General features: G+C 35.8%; 1 protein-coding gene across 1 annotated transcript in view; it reads right to left on the bottom strand.

The window, feature by feature from the left end:
* ADAMTS6 (ADAM metallopeptidase with thrombospondin type 1 motif 6) overlaps positions 1-18683 on the bottom strand; it is a 159598-nt gene that overhangs the window by 74382 nt on the left and 66533 nt on the right. The window contains exon 10 of the mRNA XM_055791488.1: positions 9521-9667. Coding sequence (XP_055647463.1) covers positions 9521-9667 — 147 coding nt within the window. The remainder of the gene's footprint in view (positions 1-9520; positions 9668-18683) is intronic.

The following is an 18683-nucleotide window of genomic DNA, read 5'->3' as shown; positions in this document are numbered from 1 at the left end:
CTAGTTCTTACTTTTAATAGCACTGGGTGTGAAACAAATATGATTGCAATAAACAAACACTAAGATGGTACACCCATAGTAAAAAGAAAAAATAATTAGAGGGAATTAAGAGATTAAAATATTTTTTCATCATTATTATTAACAAAATGGTTATTTTAGATTGCGAAATAGATTTCATAAATTATCCTTTTTTAAAGTGTGATAATTTCTGAGCCACACAAGACTGATTTTCATTTTTGTTTTAAGATTCCTATTTGTTTTCTCTGAAGAATAGCTACATTTGGTCATAGAATGAAAAATAAACACATTAAGCAAATAAAGAAATTCAGTTTACAATTCTTAATGACCTTCTGATCCTTCAAACAGCTAAGTATAATCTTACAGATAAGAGCAGCTCAATTCGTTTATATAAAAGTAAAACACATTGAAATTTCAATATAACTAAATGTTTATAGGATTAGGACATTAACATGCACACTTTTCTTCCACTCGGGTGAACAAAATAGTTACAGTGGTAAAAATCCTGCAGGATCTTCAAATTTACCTATACTAGTGTGAATAAAAACATTTGTATGGATCCAAGATCTTTTTTATTGTGTTAATATTTTGCCTTTAAAATTTCATATTAGAACTAAGATCATACAGTATTTTCTTCTCTTATATTCGCTGTTTTGTTTGGTGGTTGGCAGGGGTTTTTTCCAAAATATGCCCATATTCAACTACATCAGTGTAGTGGAATAAATAACAAAGCAAGCCAAATACACGCTGAGTTCTGTCTAGGAAACTTCGCAACTTTGTACTTTGCTAAATATAATTACTCAGTTTTATTTAGGCAGTGTGCATAAAAGAGGGCAGATGCTTTTTTACTTTCATTTTACATGTGAATAAGTGAGGATTTTTAAAGAATTCTTATGCCAACACTTTAAATTTTTTCTGACATTCCTACAAATTTTGCCAGCACTTATGGTTTTTTTTCCAAATCTTTTCCATGCACCTTGCCAAAGGAACATAATTTCAGAAGTGAATGTTCTATGCTGTTTTTAGGAGATCTCTAATTTTCTATACTTTTCATGTGAAGATAAAAAAACGAGCAAAAAAGCCTACTCTAACTCACATTTTGTGTTCTTATTTTAACCCCATTTCATTCAGTTCTTTGAAATACTACAATAAACCCTTTGAAAAAAACCAAAGAAACAACTGCTGACCATTTCAGAAAAAGGCAAATAGCAACTAAGGCAATACCAGGTAAATACAGAAAAAAATATGATATTCAGTTACTAATCCCAATGAATTCAGTGTGATTTACCTACACACACACACACACACACACATACATGCACCCTCAGCTGAAATCTACCTTTAAAATATCAACTGTGTGGTCCTGGCATAAAAAAAATAATGTACTTCCCCTTTCATTCCAGCTTTAATTATTGCAAGCATAAATATTTTCTAATAGGAGAAGTTGGGAAACTATCCTACATTCTTTTGAAATACTTCAGTGTTGTATTTTGTGTGTATGAGGAGTACATGTTAATAATTCCAATATGAAAATAACACAAATACAGTCTGATTTTTCTGCATTGTCTGGACCAAACTGCAGATAGGAACTTTACTTCCAAGCAGTTGGAATGTTAGCATTTGACACCAGTTTGAGCTCGTACTGCAGGTGATGGGAACATTTTCAATGATTCCAATAGTGCAGAGTTTGATCTGTAAACTACGATCTTGTAGACAGCCAAAGGCACAGCGTTAAAAAATCCTCATTACCTTTGGAGACTCTCTGCATAGGCACACATACTCCTACATCCATTAGATTACAGAATGAGATCTAAACCTTTAAATTCACTGAACCTGTAAACCTGTTAAGTCTATACCTACTCTACAAGTCATAATTGCAGAAATATGTCAAAATCCTTATAGTAAATACAGAAATATGCCTCTTCTGCTCTAATGACAGGATTTTCATCATAATGAAAAACTGTTGCGATAGTAGAAAACCAAGAAAATTACTACAAAGCAGTTGTTCACTTAATAGATACATCACATTACCATCGCTCAGACTGAAAATTGTTTCTTACTTTCTGCTTCAGTTCTGTTATTTCACTCAAGTAGCTGAACAAAATCAGCACATTTCAAAAACTTAAGCGTTAGAACCTGACACTGTATTGTGTGAAGTACTTTGGAAAGGAAATACCATCTGTTATAAACCACATTAATTAAACCACGGACCTTCCATTGGTAATGAAAGGTCTCACCAAAGCTGCACGAAGGATGAATACAGGCCAAGGACCATAAACTTTTCAGAGAACTTCTACTGGACTCAGGAATGGTGTAATACTCTTGAATCTATATCCTTGTTCTTCTCCCTTACTCTTTGCTCCAACAAAGTAAACCCCAGATACCTGAGAAAGAAAATCTGCTAAATCTAGGGGAATAACCGAAAGGGTGCAAGAAGAATGGCATCAGAGCACTTTATAAACAGAGATCTAATAGTTATTATCAATCAGGCCTACAAAAGCGAAAAAAGTGCTCTGTCCAGATGTAAAAAAGGTACAAGAGGGAAAAGAATGCCCAAAATACCTTCAATTCTGAAATTTTAGAAAATTTCTACTCACAATCACTTTTATGCTTTGTGACCTTACTTTATAATAAGCATATACAAAGTCAATAATCCTACAGACTGTCACTGCAGAACATTTACATTTTTGAACATGGAGTGAATAAATCTTAAGTGTCTGCAATATAAATAAATGATCTCAAACTCATCCCTACATTCTATATACTCCACAAGATACTATTAGACTTCCTCTATTTCCTAATTTTAGTTTCATTTCATAAGGTTTTATGGGATATGGTGGCACTGGTTCCAATTATAAAGTAACAAAACTTGATGTCATTTCATCTCAGTATTGCAGTGTAGTGCCTCAACTGATCTTTGTAAAATACTCTGCAGTATATTTTAAACATTGTTTTGTATTATAATATCACACGGTAGCAAATTAGTCTTCTGTTTGGAAGCATATCAAACACACTAGAGCATTCTCTGAAAGCTTAAGATCACCAACATGCTACCACTGATAACTGATCAAAATAAAAGCAACCAGGGATTCAGTGCAAGATTCTTTACAGACAAAATAATGCAAAATTGAGGATCATCACTTCTGTCCAGACACCACTGTTGCACTGAAGGCCAATAAATAGAAAAAGCAAAAAACACTGATGTAGACTTTTCAGGGTTGACGCTCCTATTACGGTTTCTACTCCCAAACATTTCAGCAACATGCACAGTACAACACAACTCCTTCAGTGGCTAAAAAAAATATTCCAAGAACACTGGCAACGAAATTAGGTTTTGAATTTTACAGAATTGGCTCATTCATAATAATAATGTGGACTATAATGCAAGCTATGATTAACAGTGATACATTCAATTTCTTATAAATATTAGTAAGTATCTGTTATAGCTAAACAATAATATACATAAATATATGGATAGTATACACAATTTTATTTAATTCTGTTATCAAATTACTCATAAAATATGGGAAAATAGTAAAATTTATTAACTATAAACACAGTGCATTTTACACATATACATACATATAAAAATGTAAATAATTTACATGCCTATACATAACATTTGGCTCCTAAAAAAATCCTTACTTCTTCTTTATTACATACTTTTTCTGAGTAAAAACTGGTTTCCAGAGAACACCAGGATTTATTTCTGTAGAGGTTACAAAAGCTGCTTAACTTGACATTAATGAATAAACTCTGCAGATTACTCAATAGTCTACAGATAATAACAAAAATATTTGCAGAATCAGGGCATAAGTCATGGAAGTGTGATTTGGAGTGGTATGTTTAAAACTGAAATGAACCAGAACAGGATTATTAAATGAAAACACTCTTGAATGTCAAGAGAAATTCAGATGCTGATTCGATTTACCACTTACTCCTATGATAAATTCTACTTCTTATCAATCTTTTATGCAAGGCTGGCTCTACATCTTATTATCTATTTCATAGCAAAGACTAATATTGAACACAATCTTCGTATTATTAAATTTTTCTTTTGTTTGATAGTATATGATTTGCTATTTCTTTAATGTACACTTTTCTCCACAATATGATCTGTGTTCCAAAGCATTCTTTGATTTGTTTAAATAATCATCCAGAAGCCATATAAGGAAAAATATATTGGTTCATCTACCAAAATCATCCACCTACCAAAATCTATTGGTATCTAGCCTTCAGAGTTTGGGAGATACTAAGCTATAAAATATAAGGTTTATTCATTGTTCTGTATTTCTTTCATCAAACATACAACAGGGAAGTTAATGGGAATCTGCTGATGATTCTGCCCTTTACAATCTCCTCAAATTTAAATAAGCCAAGAGGTAGACAAATAGTAATACTTGCGAAGTCAATGTTTAAAAACATATTTTCATGATTACAGAAAGTGTAAAAGCCTTTTAAGTAAAACATAAGACTTTCAAAGTTTCAGAAATCTACAGTAATTGCGGGCATATGCTTTTTATTCAATTATCTGATAGGTAAAAACCAAGTCCTAGTAAACTTTAAAGAAATAAGCAAACTGTAATTCAAAGTGTAGGTCAACAGATAATACTGAATATAAATTTTCTCCATTGATTTGTAGAGAGAGATAGGAAATTTTGATATGATTGATGTGACCTTATATTTCAAAACCAGTCTTGGGTTGTACATTTTAAAGATAATTTAGGTTTCTAGAGTACTAGAGGAACGGCCAACCTGCCATAAAAAGCACATGAGACACATATCCTATATTTATCTTGCATATCCACTTGTATGTCCAAGATTCTTGGGTAGATGAAGTCTGGGCCCAAACATTGGATGATTTATCTTGTCTACATGGGCTTGCTTGGACCAGCGTAGTTTTGGCTCCTTTCCAGAGTTAGAAAAGTGTAGTCTCAGACCTAAACCCTGCTGTATGGCAAACTTAGACTCTCTCCAAGAACCTCCTGTCATAGATCTTATTTATTCAAATAGTTTAAAAGGGTCTTGGTTCTTCTCCATTCATCTTCAAAAGACAATCCTGCCTTTGAAAGACAGAGCTGGCCATCTGGCTTCTTCTAACACCTTCTCTTGCTGACAGGATTAACGAACTATGATTCTAGAAATCAGATTTTGTTCTTGCAAAACATAAAAGCAACAATAAAAAATTCTAAGCAGAGAGTTCTCCTCTTTACATCTAGGTATCTGCACGGCTCTATAGGCACACTGTGTAAATACATGCTGGCTCTCATGAAACGTGCATGTTATATATATAATATACATACATACATACACACACACATGCTGCATAGAATTAAATTTATATTAAATGGTTTTCAGTCACAAACAGTATTTTTAGGCTTGGTTCATTACTCTATGAACAGATATCAAGGGTTTCCACTTCTCTGACAAGAATCTCTGTTCTCTGACACTGTTTCCCAACCCTTCAATTCTCAGTGAGTATTACTGCCTTTAATTCCATAAAAGGTTAGTGAAATTCAAAGCTATTGTAAAGCACTTATGAGCAATTCAGTTGATAAACTGAATTCAGTCAAACTCCCACTCTAACATAAAGCTTGACAGACAACTGTTATTCTGTGTTAGAAGGAACGTTTTCCTCAGAAAAAAAAATATTTCCTTTAGCCATTTCAGAGCCTGTGTCGGCTGACCATCCTTCTTGAGAGTTTTGATAGATCTATTACCAATACATAGCGTTACTTTGTCTTATTGCCATCCTCTAAGCCACATTCATCCTCTATCTGGCCATCTCGCAAAATAAATTGCTTTCCCAACTAGTGCCTGACCGAACTGATACCTTCCAAGTGATACTTAATGGCTATTCCTGAGTAGTGTCAGTCTGGAAAATTTGTTTCTGGGTGTAGTTTCAAGAAAGTCTTGAGTAAAAGAAGGATGACGCTACTTTTGATTGTGACCAGCATGACTTCCATTTCAAAATGCTTCTGCCTGATGATAAAGGACAACATGGTATCTACATTACAAAATGGCACACAGTGAAAAACTGCTGTAGCAGGTGGTGACCCAAGCTGATAAACTAGTACATCCACATTAATCTACCGTACGTATAACACTGTGAAAAAACAATGAGCTTCTAGTGGAATTCATTCCAGCTGCATCATCCAGGTGCCACGACAGCGCTGCTCAAACTCACATCCAAATCCAAGCTGATAAATCAAAAGGTGTTGTCATACCGACACACGGCTTCAGGTTTTCTGCTTGAGTATCTGCATTTCATCCCATTGTGTTCCATCCTTCTTGTTAAATACAGCTAAATGAATCCTAAACTAGCCATATTCATTCAGCACAAGAGGAAACCATTGTCTTTCTTATTTGTAGTCTATTGGGTCCTGTCCCCGCAGTTTTCCTATTGATGAGGAAAAACGGAAAGAAAGGGGGCAAAAATCTAATCTATATGGAGACACAGGTGACAATATCTTGAAACTTTGCCTCTAAAGCTCTAAATCAGTATTTTTCTCATTTGTTGCTAAGTTTTGAAGAAGTATTAGGAGAAAAACTGAATTATTTTTCCTGTCTGGATGCAGACTGTTCTCTTACAGGAGCAGTCAAGGAATTACTACCACATGAAACTTGCTATTTCTCTTTGCTTCTTGCTCATGGATCATTACAAGTAACAGAAAAGGATCTGCTCAGGAAAGGTGTGAATGGGTAAAAAAAAGTAATCTAGGCTTCTGACAGCCATCTTGCAGCTACCTGAGCTTTAGATCAACAGCTTCCTGCTGTCATTGAGGAGATGACATGAAAAGCTTGGGAGAAAACTAGAAGCTGGGGGAAAAAATTTACAAATTTACAGACCATTCTACTTTATGAAATAATAAAACAACTATTTTGAGAAAAAATTATTAATTCATTCATAGTATAGTAGAAACACAAACAAGAAGCATGTATTTATAATAGACAGATCATGTTTGAGAAATGTGACACTTTTAAAAATAGACTGCAAATGTAGGACATGAAAGAGAAGTTATCTTTGGATCTCAGTACATTTAACACAGTATCATATACAACTGGAAAATCTATTCATAATTCCAACATAATTGGATAAAATGTTTATCTAAGGTGGCTTCGAAAAAAATAACATCAACGCTCCAAGTTACAAAAATACAGCTAAAATACTATAAAAGATAAATTATTATTGAAGCAGCTATGTGTAGAATTTATTTACTCTAGGTCAAACAACACTTAGTATCTTCAGTAATGATTTTTTTTTTTTACGAAATTCAAAGATGATAATTTGAGTAGAGTTGCAAATACTGGCAAATAGAGAAGTATCTCAAAAAAACTGAGGAGATTATTACTTTGGGGACAGATTCACCAGAGTAACATTCTGGCTTTATGCTAAGGTAACTACAATTTCAATGGCATCCCACAGACTTAAAAATGAAACTTAACAGTGAATCAAATCTAGGAAACAGGAAAAAATAATGGAGATGCTAACAGTAAATAATAAAATAAAAAATTAAACATAGAGGAGGCACAAGCCAAACATGTTTTTAACTGGCAGTAAAAATCTGAAAGATCACTATATACATATCAAGTACAGAAACAAGAAAGTTTATTCAAGCTGAAATTTAAAACTGTGTGGGAACATAATGAGCAAATATTCAGCTCTGTTACATTTGCAGCATAGCACAAGCCACAGAATGCTACCATATTTCTTTCTCTAAATCCATAAGAAATTACTTATTACCTCTCTGTTGAATTGTGTCTTCATCAACAGACAACTTACTGTCAGGACAATTACGGGATCAAAATGGAATTCAGAGAGCAACAAAGTAAAGTAAGTGAGACAGAGAATAGCAGAACTGTAACAGTAAGAAACAAAACCCCACATGCTACAAGAAAATACCTGAATTTTAAGCTTACGCTCAGAACTACTAAACTGTGAAATAATCTCTCAGTAGAGTTGTGAAAACCGTATTCTTTGTCATAGTTAAAACTAGGCCATGTGATATACTAGAAAGTCTAATGGGAACAGTGTTGAATTAACAGGAATGATTGGTTATGATAAAACAAAACTACCCTGTACATTTATTTTTTTTAAATAAAATAATAGGAGTGTTAAATGAATACATACATATCTCTCCTGAGAAAATCAGTTTATATTATGAGAAACCTGTACCACACATATACGTAAGGACGACTTATTCAGTCTGTTTTACTTTATAGGCACACATCTTAAAACACTACCGTACATAAAATTGGGTGGGTGCACAATTCAGTGAGATGATACAAAATGCTGATTAACCTGACACAGTATCTGAAGTTTTTTTCCTTTGAGCAGCACCACCATGAAACATTTGTCTCTGCCCACTGACTATTCTATGAAGAGCTGAAACACCTCTCCAGAGCAATGCAGTGATCCTCTACACTGCGTGTGAAGCTACATTTGAAGCACCCTAAAGAAAATTTATTGGTCTGGGTGGTTCCCTTTAGGCAAGATTCAAAATACAGCACCTTATTCTGAGGTTAGATCCCTGAAAGAGCAGGAAAAGATCATTTTGTTCTTAGCAGTCTCATTGTTAGACCACTTGACTGCTTTAAGTCCATCTCCTAAAACACAGTAAGTGTACGGATTATTAAACAACCTTTATTTCTTAGAAGACTGATTGCACTGACGACACTGAACCTGCCAAGCAGCTGCCATTTGCTCCCATAAAACCTGTGTTACACTATATTTAAAAATCCTGTTATCAACCTGTTCTCTGTGAACTCAACTGTTTTTGTCTTTCCCAATTTAAAACACATGCAAAGGCTTCACTATGCATCACATACACCAATGTATACATGGATATGAGCACATTTTTGAGATTAACATATTTTGACTGTTTAGATTTTTTCATACAGAAGTAAAATTTCAGGTAGCAATCTACTTCTGGATAAAAATCACCACACAAGTGTAGGTTAGCACAATTTTAATATATTAACGTAAAGATCTATGCCATCCTCTCCTATAATCTTTATATTCTCACCAATGCTACCAAAGAACATTGATAGATAAAAAACCCACAAGACTGCATGAAAAAAATCTGAAGAATGAAATGTGCAAGGATCAGGGCCACAGCCTTGTTCTTTGATTAGATTCCTTCACGTTATGCACGTATTTAAAAAAACAAAACAAAACAAAACAAATCAACAACTTCCCATCATTCATAGACAAACTCCACCCTTCTCTGTTCTTTGCCCTCAGATTAATGAAGTAGTAAGATATCATCAACAATGCAAAATGTTTTGAATAGATTAAAAATGAGAACTGTAGGTAGGGAATGAAGCAGAAGAAGCTTTTGCCAATACATACAAAAAGTGCTCTACAAAATAAAAAACTTACATGACTTGCTGTCCATTTTAAAAATGTAAACTATCAGAACAGGTCACTGTATCTCTACTCTTTACCCTGAAAAGTGTCAATTTTTTGTAAACTCATGATTTTTCTTGTGAGATTACTTACTCTAAAAAACTGGTGATGTAATCCCGACTGCAGGCTGACCAAGAGAAAGGGTTGGTGTTTGCTGTAATATGAGCTGCCATTAGCTTTGCTGCTTCGTGACCTTTGGTCCCACAGGAATTTCCAATTCCATCATGATTCATACCAAAACTGCCCAAAAGAGGAGAGAAACAGCTCATTACATTTCTACAGCATCAGATATCTCTTAATGCCATCTTTACAGAAATCATGTTGGACCTAAAAGTACGCAGGAGAACTTGGGTGGAGAATCAGGATCAGTTAAGTTCTCTTTAGTTTATTCAGATCTCAGAATACTGCACAATTAGATAAATTTCCTTTCTCTCACACAGACTTTTGAAAGCATTTTACTTATTTTCTAAAGCTTCTAAAGAAAATATAACAATATTCTTGCAAAATAAATACAGAGCACTCAGTTCTTATTTGGTATTGTACCTGGATAAGGAATATACCTTGTGGCACTGATACTCAGATTAGTAAACAAGGACAAAGAGAGAATAGTTGATGTTGCGGTAACAGTACAGTATAGGCACACAGCAGCCAACAATTCAGGGAGAAAATGAGTTCTGCAATTCCCAGGATCACACTGCATGCACACTCTCTCTCTGTATCCACTCACAGAGTAGAGTGACTTGGAACCTTCTTGTTGGAGGTCTGCTTTGTCATGGAACATCAGAATGAAAACAACTAGAAATCAGCAGAAAGTATAGTAAGAAACCTCTGGGTGCACTTGGCCAACAGAGATTTCTAGGCAACAAATTAATTAATTTTCAAGAACGATTATATAACTGTGGAAAAAGAAATATGGAAAAAGAATCCTTATGTCTTAGAAATCCTGTGTTACTGAAATAAACCCTCGGAGCTATAGATAGTCAACATAATCTTTAAATCAAAAATAGAAGTAAATTCACAGAGCATCTATTTGAAAAGACTTTCATTAGAGGATAACTTTGATTAAATTATTACTGCTATTCCTAAACAATCAACAACACATATCTGATGGCCTGACATAAATGAAGTACCTGAACACAGTATTTCTTAACAGTATGCACTTTTCTAAAGCTATGTTTTTCTGTTCTCTTAGTCTGCCTCTGATTAATTTTCACACAATCACTTGGGGGGATAGATCTATTTCTTTAAACATCAACCTTTGGTCAAATTCATTCCTTCTTCCCGAACTGGCACAAGGCTTACAAAAGCAGAAGGACAGGTAGTGAGACACAGAAGAGCCTCCCTGACCACAACACAAAAGCAGTAGTTAAAAGGACTGCCAAAACTGAGCTTCTACACACCCAGAGCAGCAAAACTGTCATTTCTTGGTGTATCATACAAAGAGATCAGCCTTTGGAGCCTTCTGTACTACAAATGCTAAAAAGACTGACTCCCTGATTTCTTACTCATCGCTCAGGAACACAAATATGCTAAGGCACTTCATTTTGATTTTCTATAAACTTCAGGACTGACTGCCAGAAGATAAAAAAGGTAGTAGATTACAGGCTGGCCATTTGTCTATGGACAATACCACTTCATGCCACCTTCTTTACTGAAAACAGTGAGAGTGGTGTTATATTAATCTAAATATATTGGTCCAGAATGTGGTATAAAAATACATGATCTTCATGTTACTCTGAGCTTCAACACACTGGGTACTGTTCCACCTCTTCAGCTGATCGTACCTATCTACAAGCACAAGGTATAGCTAACCATTCCTCCCAAACCCTATTAATGGCACGGATGGAAAAAAAGGAACATCAGTGAATGACAGATGTTTCCTACAGACTGGGGAAGAACATAATAAAAAAAGCATCACTTCCTTGCCTGTGGGATGTCTCCCTATGCAATACCTATCTGTACCTAGCATGTATCTAGATCAGTGTATGATACCACAGAAATGTGACATTTCATACATGGGAAATTTTATACATGGGAAAGGTCTGGCTGACACCTTAGTTTATTATATCATCAAAGGCATACCTCCTGCATATAAAAAACACAGCTTTAATAACAACTCATCTAAGCAATGGATGTATTATAATGAAACTTTCAGACCTATGTTAATTATTATTATGATCAGCCTTCAATATCGATAGATATTTTGGGAGGGAAGAACTTAAGCGGTTCAATGCACAAACTGAACCAGAATTTTACAGCGAAAAATGTGCTTTATTGACCTAGTTCTAAACTGCCATAGCTTCCTAGAATTAAGGGTACTTCAAATAGAAACACTTGATGTTGAATTGCCTCTGAACAGTTTCTTAAAATACAAACCTTAGGTTTTTAATCATCTCCAAGAGTGACTCCTTTATAGAAATGGGCAATTGGGTATGGGGGAACAAGTTGAACTGGATCATGTTAACTATCTCTGATACCCAGCTTATCTGTAGTGTTCTCCATTTGTCAAAGAAATGGCAGACTTTAACTGTTTGGAAAATGAAATCTGGATCTTTTAGGCCTATCTAAAAAAAAACAAGAAAAAAAAAAACCAAACAAAAAAACCAAAACAAAAGCAAAACCCCCCCACATACACACAAAAAAAACTCCACCAAAAAAACAAAAAACAAAAAACAAAAAAAAAAAAAAAAAAAAAAAAAAAAAAAAACCAAACCAAAAACAAATGGGCCACAACTTAGTTTTATTAGTTAAACTTCTTAGTTTAATATTTTTCCTTCCTCTACTAGCTCTCCTTCTGAAAAAAGATGTTGCTGATGGTGGCAATGGCATGCCTGATAAAAACCACGTCTGTAAAGGAAAGCTGTGATTTTTGATATACACAGGAACTCAATGCTTTTTCATGAGCTGATGGTATTCTCAGTTTCTATAATTATTCATTCACCTAAATCACCTATTCCCTTCCAAGAAGGCTCTTCTACTTGCCTCTGCTTCTGAACTTAGAAGGAAACTGATCATTAGGTGCAGGTAATTTTTTCTAATGTTTGGAAAGGGGTTCTGCAATTACTGTCATCTGTTTCCAAAGACGGTAGTGGCAGCATGCCATTACAGCTCAGTAAATTGCACTCCTATGGCCAGGACTGCAGATGAAAACACATTTCTGTCCAAAGTACCAGTTTTATTTCCATCAGAACACATTGATTATATTTGGCCACTGTTACATTAAAGCTATGTCTTTTACAAAAGCATGCTTGCAATTAGATTGAGGTGGGCAGTGAGGGAAAAAAAGAAGGAACACACAATATTCTTCATGGAACCACCGTTATAATTTACTTACCCTTTTCAAACTCACTGAACAGATGCAGACCGTATTTCTTTCACTGGCTTCAAGAGCCTGTCTAAAACTACCAGTATAATTTTGTTTTCAAAAGAACAGCCAGATGAGTGAAGAGAGAGTGAAACATCTCAGGTGACACAGGAATTTTTCTATGAAGTTACCTTTCCACCCAGCATCTCAAGGAAAAAAGTTTAACCCAGCAGCTCTTGTTTTTCAAGAATTATGGCTTCTCTTTTCCCAAGACAGCACCTATATTACATTTAAGAACTGTGCAAAGCAGCAACACCAAAACCTTCAAAGTCACAAATTAAACTCTCCTGCAACTCCTCAATAATTTGTATACTTCTTTAAAAATACTAAGAGGGCAGCACATCTGCCTAGTGCACTGTGCCTGTTTCATCTGCTACCATCTGTAACAGAACAAGATTATTTTTTTCTTGACAATCTGTTTTTTTCCATGTATCTGCAAAAATTATCTGAGGGAGTTATTCGAATACACGTCCAACTTAAGATCTGACCTCAGAAATCACAGGGGAGATAACTAGTCTCAGCTGCACTGAATAAAACAGCAATAGATAACCAGAGACACTGGAGTATAAGCAGACGGAAGGATGGGAATGTAAACATCTTGTCTACCCTTCCTTTATCTTGTGAAGGAACAATACTGCAGGTCGCTACAATTTAATTTGTGTTTAAGATTAGTTTACTGATTTGTTGGATAGTTCTAAACTATGATGCTTATGGTCGCCGAAACACTTATTGCCAATATATCTGGAATGAAAGCAGTTATTCTGTGAGACAGCCAGGATATTACTGTCTTGATTTATTATCCAAACACTTAAGATGCAGAGAAGACAGATCCAAACCAATGAGTGCTCCTCAATACTGTTCACTGAGGTTTATTTTGTATACCATGTACTTTCATAGCACTGAAAGTTACCTGAAATGTGCTACTCAAGTGAACTGCTTTTCCTCAGTAACAATCAATTATCTCTGCTTTCCAACTGTAGTACTAATGATTTGCATATAAAACCATTTCGTAACTTTCTTAGTGTTTGGAGCATTCAGAACTGCAGAGATTGCTAATTTTTCCTTTCTCTAAACACAACAGGATATGCTCATTTTTCAGTCACTTATGATTCATCAATTCATGAGTTGCATGAATTTCACCTAATTATTTTAAAGTAGTGGCTATTACCACTTACCACAGTTTGCTCTTCCACTCATTTAACGGCATAAGGAAGAAGCATACCAGAGACAGAGATCTTGAGTCAGGTGAGGCAACAAAGTTACAGGAATACAGGCAAGAGAAATACTGTAAAATCAAGCACTTGATCTTCTTGTATTCTTACCTGAGGCTGATTTAAAGCTGCATAACTACATGTAACTCTTTAGGAAAAAGAAACCTTTCTGTCCAAAAGACAAAAGAAACTTTAATCTTAAGAAGTCTTATTATACTACTTACTTGCACTAGGAGAGAAAAAATAAACATACATACTAAGAGGGAAATGGGTCATTTTCAAGCTAAGTATCTTGACCCAGGTATGTTGCCAAAACTTCCGCCAGTACCTCAGCACATGAGTTACACACATTACTCTCAAAACATTTATGGAGAATGAAGAAAAGGGCAGGGAAAAATCACAAAATGCACCAGTGAAGAATACTTTAAAAACTTCTAACAATAAATGTCTACTACAGTGAGAAGATGTACCGAGCATGCTTGATCAAGTATTCTTGTACTAGATATAAAACCTAAGGGGTGAAATACAATTTGCTTGTAAAAACTGCCAGTTCATTTTATTAGATACCAACTTTTTAATAAACCTTGTATTCATTTAGGTTTTTAGTATGTTGTATTCTCACAGTTATTAAAAAGGTTTCATTAAAATCTAAATATATATTTCATATAGCTTAGAACATCTATTTACAGCTTACATTGAAATAATAAGAAAATTGTCAGCTTCCCTATATGTGTAAATGTTACCAGTAGTTTTTGCCTTTTCTTAGTGACATCAAAACATGTACAAGGAGGGAAGAGTTTCAGCATTATTTTGTTCAACAAAAAGTGCATGAATGTAAACATTATCTACCATTAAAGAATAAAATATATTTTTTCCCCTACAATATCAGAGCTATGAACTCAATGTAACAAAACACAATTTCTGTGTGGACATACACAGTAATTTTCTCAATTATTCTCAGGTCTACTAGCAGTGATAAATATGTCAATTGATATAATGTTATGGTAAATTTTTTGAGAAGATACAATCTTCACATTTTATGGTTCTAAAGTAATAGAAGATCAGCACTTTTTCTTTACCTTTTTAACTATATTCCCATACTGTTTTACAAGAGAACGTTCTCCTCTTTCTATGTAGCCTTCCACCTGTTTCTAGTCAATGTTATAAAAGCATTGGTTGTACCTTTGTAACAGCATGCAAATTGCAACTGACCCGTAAATGACACTGCAAATAAAAGAGAAAATAATAAAAATGTATGGTCTTGAAAAATCAGTTTATTTTCATTTAGGATCACAAACGTTGATAGCATTTATTTAAAATACATGATACTTTGTAGTTCCCCTCACGGGAGGAATCAAGGTTAATTAGTTACTTAACTTTCTATTTCCTTCTCTTACTGTAGGTTTTAACCTTAACTGCAGATTTCCTGCATTTGGAAATCATTATATGGTTTAGAGCATCCCTAATCCTTTATTTGAAGTAATGCAGAATTTAAAATTTTGATGCTGTGCAAACATACTACTTCCCTGAAAATTTGTGAAATAAACTAATTCCATAATGGTAGCTTTATAACAAGCATACCTGTCATGCAAATAAGCACAAATTTAGCATACTTTTATCATATCATTTTTCCCATTTACTTCCTAAGCATCATTCTTCCCCAAGTTACAGCTGATGATCAAACACAACATCAAATACAATTTTTAAACATTAGCAGAATTTAATATTAAATAAGGTATGAGCTCTTAAATGCACAGCAAATTCTGATTTGCTAAAAACTGCAGCCTATTCAGAAACATAAACTTTCTTACGGGGAAATGACAGACGTGTGGGAGTATTAGAAAAAGTAGAGTACTAACTTCTCCTGGTTTACATTGCCATAGCTATCAGGTTTTCATGCCACAAGGGTAACATCAAGTAAGGTCTGTGTGCTGTACAAAGCCAGAGTATGAATACTCTCAGGTCTCTACACTGTAGGTCAAAGTGGAAAGTATTGGCTCTAATCAGGAAGCAAACTTAAGAGCTCAGATTTCCTTTGGAAATTCATGATGCTCTGAAGGTTAGGAAAACCTTCCTCTTAAACCCCATTTATTCTTTTTACACTTAAGAACTATGAAGTGTTATTACATTCCTTTTCCTTGATCACAATGCTTTGATTTAGACAAATCATTTTACTACTGGAAATTCTAAACTTCAAATTTTTCACAGATATTTAGACACAAGCCTTTTTCATATTGTAAATATAAACATGTCCCAGAAAACAGAACTGTTCTTCCAGCCTTAGGTTTATGGTATTTCATTCTATATGCACAAAACATCATTAAAACTGAAGTCCCAATTAAGACTTTTTTATAGAAGTTACATGCTTTTATACCTGCAGTATTACAGAGGCAGACATAACAGAATGTTCCTTTAACAAGAAAAATCAGGGCAGGTGGTGGTGGTGGTGGTGGTGGTGGTGGTGGTGAGGGAGCGAGAATATGATTATGTATGGTCTTAAGCGGCTTGTCCAGCCAAAAAATGGACACATTTGGTATGTTTGTGGGGGTTTTTTAACTAAAAACGGTTACTTGAACTGTCCCTAAAAACTTCAGCCATTGTTTCTCTGTCAATCCTTTGCATCCAGCAGGACTCTAGGCATCTACCAGGGACTCATTTTAACTTGTTCTGGCTGGTGTTGAAGTGTTCATACACTGTAGATTTGAGACAATCTGTTAGCCCTGCTATAGTTGAGGATGGAAGGCATGATGAAACGGTAACAGGATCAGCCGGAGATCTGGCCATGGGAGAGCTGGCAGGAGGTAGTGTTAGTACAATTCATCCCAGTTGTGTTTCAACTATTTTTGAAAGCTTTTATGAAGTTTGGTATATGTGTCTTTATTACCACAGACTGGAGTATTTTCCTTCTAGTTGGGCAACACATACATTCCTTGACATGCATTACTTTAGAAATCTTACTCAAACTCAGGTCCTATAATGTAGCTGAGGTTTGACTACTTGTGGGTCAAACCAGGTGCCAACCAAGCCACTCTATCACTCCCTTCCTCAGCCAGACAGGGGAGACAAAATAGACAAAAGACTTCTGGGTCAAGATAAGGACAGGGAGAGATCACTAACCAATTACTGTCATGGGCAAAACAGACTAAACTTGGGGAAATCAGTTTAACTTATTACCAATCAAATCAGAGTAGGGTAATGAGAAATAAAAACTAAATCTTAAAACACCTTCCCCTTGCTCCTCCTGTCTTCCTGGTCTTTACTTTCAGTTCTCTCTACCTTCTCCCCCTGCACAGCACTGAGGAACAGGGAATGAGGGTTGTGGTCAGTTTAACACATTGTCTCCACCACTCCTTCCCCCTCAGGGCGAGGACTCCTCACACTCCTCCCCTACTCCAGCATGGGGTCCTTCCCACAGGCTACAGTTTCTCCACAAACTGCTCCAGTGTGGGTCCTTCCTACAGGGTGCAGTCCTTCAGGATCAGACTGGTCCAGCGTGGGTTCCCCCCAGTAAACCTGCTCCAGCCTGGGCTGCTCTTTCGGTGGGGCCACAGGTCCTGCCAGGAACCTATGCCAGCCTGAGCTTCCCACAGGGCCACAGACTCCTTGAGGCATCCACCTGCTCTGGTGTGGGGTCTTCCACAAGCTGCAGGTGGATATCTGCTCCACCATGGACCTCCATGGGCTGCAGGGGCACAGCCTGGCTCACCATGGGCTTCCCCACGGGCTGCAGGGGAATCTCTGCCCTGGTGCCTGGAGCACCTCCTGCCCTCCTTCTGCACTGCCCTGGGGGTCTGCAGGGTTGTTGCTCTCACAGTCTCACTCCTCTCTGGCTGTGCTGCACAGGGGTTTTTTTCCCAGTTCTTAAATATGTCATCCCAGAGGTACTACCACCATTGCTGATGGGCTCAGCCTTGACCAGCGACAGGTCCATCTTGCAGCAGGCTGGCCCTGGCTCTGTCAGACATAGGGGAAGCTTCTGGCAGTTGTTCACAGAAGCCATCCTGGCAGACCACACCTACCAAAACCTCACCACACAAACTCAACACACTGATCAAACATGAAGCTCACTGATCCCAGAAGAATGAGGAAAAGACAAACACCTTCTGAAAGTACTGCTAGGATTTTCTAGATCAGAAATTTCTACTGCAACACTGAAGACCAACTTTCTCATATGGGAGGAGAGGTATTTATAATATTTTTCTACTTTGCATACAGACTAAGAAAAGACTTTTTTTTTAAAAGTGCTAGAATTGCACGCATATTTTTAGCTGCATAAACTAATTCAGAACTAAATACATGCTTGAAAAATTATTGTTCATCTCAAAGCCAATTTACTCTGTTAGACTGTATCATCTTATTATTTCTCACACCTTTTTTTCCAGTAAAGATATGACTGCCGAACTCCTCTATTTTCAGTTTATTACATTTACCATAAATCAAGACAATTCTGACTTTTCAAATATTACTTCAGATACCTGTCTTTTCTCCCTGCTCCTTCTGTAACAGCCCTCAATAGCTGCCTGTCTTTAGTAAATTCTGTTCCTACTCCAAGTTTTATGGGCAGCTCTTTGTTGTAAACGTAGCCCACTATCCTCGTATTTTGAAACTTCCCCCCACCCCGCCCAATTTTTTTTTTTTTTATTTTGTCTGTTTCACTTTGTTATTTAGTTTCCAGATCTCA

The sequence above is a fragment of the Falco peregrinus genome, chromosome Z (assembly GCF_023634155.1).
Source record: "Falco peregrinus isolate bFalPer1 chromosome Z, bFalPer1.pri, whole genome shotgun sequence".
NCBI classification, from domain to species: Eukaryota; Metazoa; Chordata; class Aves; order Falconiformes; family Falconidae; genus Falco; species Falco peregrinus.
The sequence above is the reverse complement of the archived record's forward strand: the minus strand, read 5'-3'. Positions and strand labels throughout refer to the sequence as shown.